At 39.9% G+C, this 8,816-nt stretch overlaps 1 protein-coding gene across 1 annotated transcript; it reads left to right on the forward strand.

Moving 5' to 3' along the window:
• Positions 1-1,874: 1,874 nt before the first annotated feature.
• cart3 (cocaine- and amphetamine-regulated transcript 3) lies at positions 1,875-3,020 on the forward strand (the record flags this gene model as incomplete). The annotated part of the gene is made up of 3 exons (XM_080425918.1): positions 1,875-2,042; positions 2,210-2,293; positions 2,913-3,020. 3 exons carry the CDS (start codon positions 1,875-1,877, stop codon positions 3,018-3,020), a joined length of 360 nt encoding a protein of 119 aa, XP_080282044.1.
• Between the last annotated feature and the right edge of the window lie 5,796 nt (positions 3,021-8,816).

Raw genomic sequence — 8,816 nt, forward strand, 5'->3', positions numbered from 1 at the left:
ATAATAACAATAATGATAATTATCATTATTGTCTCCGCCAGGCCGAAAGGCATGGCGAGAGAGTATGTTTTCGCCCCTGTCCGTCCGTCCGTCCGTCCGTGTGTCCGTGTGTCCGTCCGTCCGTGTGTCCTGTCTGTGTGTTAGCACCAAATCTCCGGCACCGTTGGCCCGGTCGCTCCGAAACTGTGCACACACACTCCCTGGATGCCAATTCAGAACCTCTGCCTCAAATTGTTCACATGGGTCTGTTATAGCGCCACCTGGAGGCTGATTTGTTCAAAACCAATTTTTTTTACATTACTCCTACAGATTTTATCCAAACGTAATGCAAATCGGTACACAGTATCTCTATAGTCATGTGATCAACACGGATCTGTCCCATTCCCCATATTCCATCCTCATTGGCTAAGGTTGCCTTCCAAAATTTGCAGGATTGGTCCGTTTTGAACAAAATGCCTCAAATCATAAACGCAGCTTGTGATTTCCGTAAAATTTCACAAACACATTCCCACTAGGCCGAGGAAGAAATGCCACCTGCCATTTTTCACATCAGCCTCATGGTGGCGCTATAAAAGGCTGATTTGTGTTTTTAACTATAACTGCACCGATCTGCGTGAAACTTTTCACGCACACTCCCTAGAGGCCAAGGAAAGACATCCGCCCTGCATTTTTCACATTTGCCTTTTATAGCGCCACCAAGAGGCCGACTTATGTAAAACACATTTTTGGATATTAAGCCTTCACATTTTATCCAAATTTCACACAAATCGGTACACATGATCTCTATAGTCATGTGATCAAGATGGAACTGTTTGATTTTTCATATTTCATCCTGATTGGCTAACAATGACATCTAAAGTTTGCAGAAGTGGCCCGTTTTGAACAAAATGCCACAAATCATGAACGCAGCGTCCGATTGAGGTGACACTTTACAAGCACATTCGCACTAAGTTGAAGAACAAATGCCACCCTTTAACATTGCCCTATTATAGCGCCACCAGGAGGCCGATTTTTTCAAAACTTTTCTTTGTTGTATTACTCCTACAAATGTTGTCCAATCATCATGCAAATCGGTACCCATTATCTCTATAGTCAAGTGATCAAGATGGTTCTGTCCGATTTTTCATATTCCATCCTGATTGGCAAATTCCCAACATTGTTGGCCCACAATAACCTACCTGACCTGGCGGAGACCTGTGCTCCGAGGAGCACTTTTTCTAGTTATTATTACAAAACATATAGGCTATACAGAAAAGGAATTGCTTGTTTAGCCATAATCATAGAATATCTACAACTGCCACATCCATTCATTTTCATCCTCAAATAGTTTATTTTCATTAAATATATGAATATTATGAATTTAAGCCTAAAGAGGAAACAGCATTTGTATCAAAACAAAAACTAAACTCACTGTTTGGTTATATCTGACCATCCAACAGTAATGCATGAATGCTTATACTGTAGGTCCATAAGTATTATGGGAGGAAAAGTATATATATATTAAGTAAACAACATACCAAGAAATAGGCTACACCATCCATTTACTTTTGTAAAACATCGTGATTCTGTTACTGCTTTATCTTCACTTAGGCTGACACAATGTAAGAATTAGAATTCCAATCTAGACAATCTAAATGTTGCCTGATTGCCTTGTGGGCTATTTCAGTCAATTCAGTGCCAACAAGTTTTTGGCAAATTTGCCCAGCAACTTGAGCGCAATGACTCACCCACGACATCTCTTACGCAGGAAACAATCAATGGGTAAAAAAAAAAGGTGGAGCGAGTAGTCAAGGAGAAGGAGAAGAATCACATAAAAGGTGTGTGGAGCGTGAAGATCCTCACATTGTGACTGTGCGTCGCGGTGCGTCAGGACCATGGACAGCTCCAGGATGCAGTGGGCCACTGTGGTTGTGTGCGCGGTGCTTCTGTCCGTTGTTCTGGGATCAGAGCTTCTAGACTCCGAATCACAAGTAGATGTTGATTCCAGAGCCTTGCGAGACTTTTACCCCAAGGATCCCAATCTGACCAATGAAAAGGAGCTGGTAAGAGTGTTTTTTCCATGGTACATCCGTGATTAACGTGACAGCTAGTCCTATATATGTCTGATTATTACTGAGCTACAACAAAAAATAATGTTTTGATCGAGTGGTAACTTTTGTTGTTTATTGCCTGTTATTACACACATTTGTCTCGTTTATCTGTTCAACAGCTTGGAGCTCTCCAAGACGTTCTTGAAAAGCTGCAGAAGAAACGACTACCACTATGGGAAAAGAAATTTGGGCAAGTTCCCACGGTAAATACCAACCAAATATAGGTCTACTTTTAGACGCATCTAAAATCACGATATTATATATGATGTTACATTTACAGTAAAGGCTATAACAACTTTCTAAGAGAGCATATTTGATCTATTCAAAAAATAATGCTGCAGTACTAGAGTTTTTGAGTCAGTATACTGTATATAATTGGTAATGAACAATGGCGATATTATTTATTTAATATATTTTTTTTGCAGTGGTGTAAAGTAACAAAGTACATGTACTCAAATACTGTACTTAAGTACAATTGTGAGGTATTTTTTTACTTAACTGGTGTATTTCCAGTTTTCAGTACATCTCAGAGGCAAATATTGCTACTTTTACCCAGCTACAATTATTTGAAATGCGTCGCATCGCGACGCATTGTGAGCTTGTAAATTGGCTATTTTCTAAATGTTTTGAACTGGGACATTCTGCATAATGAGTAGCCTACATTTACTTTTGGTACTTGAAGTATATTTTGATGCCAATACTTTTGTACTTTTACTCAAGTACATTTATTTTCACCGGACTTTTACTTGTTTCTATACATTGCAGTATTGATGATACTTTTAAAAAATGTGACCACCTCTGCATTTGTGTTATCCCTCTCAGTGTGACGTAGGAGAGCAGTGTGCCATAAGGAAGGGCTCCAGGATTGGAAAGAAGTGTGACTGTCCACGGAGAGCATTCTGTAACTTTTTCTTGCTTAAATGCTTATGAGCTTATCAAGATTTGAACATGTGGGGGCTGGTTAAAAAAGCGATGGATACATTACACGGTTATATATGATGTAATATTTATTATATTAATATTTTTTATTATACAACAAATGCTTATTGAGAAGCAACAGATAGGGGCCGCATTTTGAATGACTTGTCTAAATAACTTATATACTAATAGTTTGTGTTTAACTGAATGTTTATGTATATGACTCACAATAAACAATGTCACACCTTGTTTTGTAAAGCATTGGAGTGGCTGTGGTAGTTCTTAAGGATTATTAGTCCAAATGTTCCTCTTTTGTGTAAAGTTAATTGACATGGTCTCTGAATCTATGTAGGATATTACTAATTGATTATACCAGTGGTTCTCAAAGTGGGATCCGGGAACCCCCTGGGTCCTTGATGGGGTTCCAGGGGAACCCCGTCAGTTCCAGCCCCAGCAGAATTAATTAATATAATTCAGTTTAACCACCATAACCCTACATGGGCTATCTAAAAATAGCTGATCTACAAGCTCACAAGTGTCGTGAGCTTGTAGATCAGCTATTTAAAAAATAATCTGGCGCGCACCTTTTTCAGAAGGCCAAATACATATGAATTTGGGGGACCGTGACATGAAAAAGTTTGAGAACCATGCACTGGGTGGTATACAACAAAATTATTTTGCTAATTCACTGAGTAATATCGAAGCTACAATCCTCTAAAACGGAATAAATACATTATTCATATATCTCCAATCAATGTTGTCATAGTATGATGAGATTTGTTCAGAAATGAGAGATCTATCTTTAGAAAAGAAGAAGAAAGTTTGGCATTGGCCCTCTTACAAAATGATATTACACAAGCTTTTTGTTTGTAAAAGACTGGAGTTCTGGAGTGGAATTGAGAATGCAAATATTGCACTTTAACAACTGTGGAAATGTTTTACGTTTCACCTTTCTCCACAAGAACATGACTACAACAGGTGTCAAAATAATGGATAATTACCAAAATAAAGAGTCTTGATTCCCAAATACTTTTTTTTTACTGTGCTTGTGATTTAAAATTCATTTAAAAGGTTTTATCCTCATTTGACTGTGTGTGTGTGTGTGTGTGTGTGTGTGTGTGTGTGTGTGTGTGTGTGTGTGTGTGTGTGTGTGTGTGTGTGTGTGTGTGTGTGTGTGTGTGTGTGTGTGTGTGTGTGTGTGTGTGTGTGTGTGTTTGAAGGAACATGTTATATATGTGTATATAGATATATAGATATATAGATATATAGTATATGAGAGAGAGAGAGAGAGGGGATTGCGGATGTGTGTAAAACTATTTGCATTGATTTAATATAAAAGTTTGTTTGCATCTGCAGCTGAGCATAAACAATCACACAGAAACAGGCAAACGACCACATATTGTATACTGTAGGCTACACGCACGCACGCACGCACGCACGCACGCACGCACGCACGCACGCACGCACGCACGCACGCACGCACGCACGCACGCACGCACACACACACACACACACACACACACACACACACACACACACACACACACACACACACACACACACACACACACACACACACACATCTTGAATCATGAATAAGGGCAACCAGGTCAATCGCATTGGCCACCCACTTTTCTTTCTGTTGTATTATTATATATTACTGTCACCAAGGGAATACTATGCATAGCTGGAAAGGCACATTTAGCTTACAGCAACACCTGCTCCATGATACACCCACTGTTCAGACCATTTCACAATACATTACTGACGTAACTGCAAGTGACTTCTGTAGTGAGTCACTCCACTAGCTTACTGCTCTTATTACAGCAGTTCAACACTAATTGTATTAGGGTCAATAAATTATGTTTTCAAAGTAGCAAAACAATAAAACAGCAATTACAATTCCCTAAGAGACTTTTATTGACGTGTCACCAATGCCCTTATGTTATTTTGTAGAGTATCTTCCATATTAAGTGAGCCATTTGCCACCCACATGATGGGACCAGCTCAAGTCCTCGCTGATGTGAACCCAGAGGAACCTGAAGCAGCTCACTTTGCAGCCCCATTGATGTGAATGGGGGCATGTGCTCCCTGAAGCTCCCTGTAAGATAATGCATACAACTGTAGGAGGGGGGGGCATAGTGGTCCTAATCTGGGTCAATAATGGAGCGCAGGACTAAAAGTCGAAGAATCCTTGAGCAATTTGGACAAAGTGTACAAATTCTTTGCAAATTGAAAGGGGGGAAATTTGCCTTTCAAAAGGCCAGAGAAGTGGAGGGAAGAAGTTCAGGGAACTCATGCCCTCGTGCACTCATGAACTCATGCCCTTCCTAACATCCAAGGCCTCATCCCTGAAGATGAAAGGGCAAGTGTACTCGGCCTGCGTCAGAAGTGGCATGACGTATGGAAGTGAGACATGGGCCCTGAGGGTGGATTATGAAGAGCAGCTGAACAGAGCAGAGATGAAGATGATCAGATGGATGTGCGGTGTGTCACTCAGGGAGAGAAAGACCAGTGCAGAGCTGAGACAGAAGATGGGAGTGGAGTCCATAGTGGATGTGGTGAGGAGAGGCAGACTGCGATGTATACGGACATGTAGTAAGGAAGGAAGAGAATGATTGGGTGAAGAAAGTGATGTCGGTTAACTTGGAGGGGACAAGACCCACTGGCCGGCCTAAGAAGACCTGGCAGACGACCGTGTTAGCTGACATGAAAGCACTCGGCATCGATCACGAGATGGCCATGGACTGTTCCCGGTGGAAGAAAGCCATAGCGAGAATGCAGTCCAACCCAGCGGTGCCTGGAAAGCGGACTTTAAACAGATGATGATGATGATGAGACCCCTGAAATATATTTGTGTAGGTCTGCTGTGGTGACCCAAACACATGCACGCGCATGTGCACATAAACAGCGCCTTTTTGATTATAGGAGTGGGATGGGATAGGATGGGTGATGAGCCTATTATTATTAGCAGCAATTGTATTTTTCTTTTAGCAGTTTTTAAGTGTAAAAACAGGATTTTAAAAATGTACAGGATACCTGAACTTAGATTGCTTCCATACTAAAGAGATAAATGACCCATAAAGAACATGGGTGTAACTTTACTATGCAACATGGTTTCACTGACACATGAGGTAAAATGTTATATCATTCACATAGGATTAAATCAGTAAGATATCAAACAAAGCATTAATTTAAAAGGAATCCATAAACATTTTGAAAATAAACTGCAGTTTCGCTTAAAATCATCTTCATTAAACAGTGGCTATCTTTGTAAAAGTAATATCATATTACATCACATCAGGCATGAATGATTGTACCATTGAATTGGATCGTAGCCAGCTCAGTTGCCTTGTGGTTAGAGTGTCCACCCTGAGATTGGGAGGTCGGGGTTCAATCACCCGGAAGGATCATACCAAAGACTGTAAAAATGGGACCCAATGCCCCCCTGCTCAACATCAAGGATGGATTGGGGGATATGGTCCTTGCGACATACTAGCGTCATCATCATCAAGTACATGGTGTACTTGCATGGCTTGGGGATGAACTTGTATATTAAGCCGCCTCACGCTACAGAAACAGGAGATAGGATCCAGGATTGGCATCCTTTTGTCTTCTCTTACAGCTAAAACATTAAAATGTAATAGTTGTTACACTAGAACAGAATAGAATTTTCATCTATTAAATATAATTCATGGTCTATTAATAGTACGCTATATAATGATCACTTCAAAGGTCAAATGTCAAAGTTTAAAAGTTAAATTTCACTCTCCCTTTATATAAACCATATACCATATAAACTATATTTAAAAAATCACTTTACTTTGAGCCTGCGGCTAAACTTTACATTGCATTATTACCTGATACTTAATGTTATAATTACGGTATGCATTGTTACACTGCAACTGGTCATTTCTATTTTCATGTGGTATACATACAAGGGGCTAGCACTGGCAGGAGCTAGAGTGGACATCTTTGAAGTGAAAGGTTCCCGGTTCGATCCCTGGTTTCTCCTGCCTTTGTGTCGAAGTGTTCTTGAGCAAAATACATCCTACTGCAACTGCTCCTGAAGAGCAGGTTGGTGCCTTGGCATGTTTGCCTCAGTCTGTGAAAGTACTCTATGGGTGTAAGTAACAACGTCTCCGCCATATATGGAGGCTGCCAATTATAGCAGAGACAGCAATACTTTGCCAGCATTTTTGCCTCCTTTTTGGGCATCCCAAGTTGATGAAGCCCTCTAACAACCAGTCCTAGGCTGCCAAATGTGGGTCCTAGGCTGCCAAATATAAAAACAAACATTCTGCACCTATAACCATAGCTCTGAGATGGTATGTAGGAGTGGTTGGTATTTAATGACCTTCATTGATGAATGATCATGTGCGCCACGGGTATGGACTAGTATATTATAAACTAGTGAGTGAACACAAGGGATATTAAAGCTACAGTACTGTCATTCAGCATAACAGGTGACAATGTGGTTTAACATGAAACTTTTGCGTGCTGAAGGACAGAATTGTCATACCTATGGATGGATTTCATATAAAGTATTAACATATTTAACAGGCAGTTCCTTGGTCACCTACTGTACATAAAGTAATGACCTTGACCTATAAAGATTATCCTTACTTTTCATATTTAATATAGCTTGTTATAATGTATGTTTCTGTGTTGTACTGAAGGACATGAATTTTGGTTAGAAGGTTTACAAGGGGGTGAAGAGATGAAATCATCAAATATTTCAAAGATTTATACACCTCATTGGCAGTGGCGAGGAGGTGGAGCGGCTGCTTGGGAAACAGAAGGTTCCCACCAGTGTGATCCCATATACCCCCTGAGTTAGTGTGGAAGTAATCTGAGTTCCCAGAAGTTTTCGCCAGCTCTCGCATACAAACAGGAGGGGCGAAGTGTGGAAGTTCCTTGAGCAAGACACTGAACCCCCAACTGCTCCCGACGAGCAGGTTGGTGCCTTACATGGTTTCCTCTGCCATCGGTGTGTGAATGGGGGAATGTAATGCACATTGTAAAGCGCTTTGGATAAAGGCGATATATAAATGCACCATTTACCATTTCACACATTAATAGAGGGTCGTCAATGGGTCTTCTTTGTGATGTCACAAACTGTCACATTATTACCATCAAGTGATATGCTTTAAAATGTCTTAACGGCATTGATGCACAAAAGTCTGGGCAAAACTTTAAATATGTTTTGTATAATTTTTCTGTATTATTCTGTATATTGTTGCAAAAAGTAACATAATTATGTCATGGATGTTCATTTACATTTTTAGGATGAATTCCTACTTTTAAAAAAAAGAAATTTGTCTTCAGAATAGTAATCCCAAAGGTTACACAGAAGTACATTTTGACAATTTAGAGTTCAGTACGTCTGTTAATAATTTGCAATACAAATATTTCTGAGCTTTAAAAGAAAAGTAAGACGTTAAGTGATGTAATAATTTATTTATACATATAATCAACTTTTTATGTTAAAAGAATGGCCTTCAGGCACCAAATTTACGCCTCGTCTTTGACCCATTCCCTTTAAACTAATGCATTGCATTAGATTTCATAGTATTTGCCTGAGAATAGCATGTACTACTGTGCATGTCTCTTGTGTTCATGTGGGTGTCACTGTCTGCATAAGGGCATGAGCTTGGGTGCTCAAGTACACGTGTGTGTGCATGTGCCTGTGTGAACAAAGGATATGGACTACTAGAGGCATGGAGATGGAATAGAACAAATGAAAACAAATGGAGATGTATTTATTAAGTGAAATAAATGAAGATTAATACACTGCTGGGAGACAAG

The sequence above is a fragment of the Gymnoscopelus braueri genome, assembly GCF_963280865.1.
Source record: "Gymnoscopelus braueri genome assembly, chromosome: 1".
In the NCBI taxonomy this organism is placed as follows: domain Eukaryota; kingdom Metazoa; phylum Chordata; class Actinopteri; order Myctophiformes; family Myctophidae; genus Gymnoscopelus; species Gymnoscopelus braueri.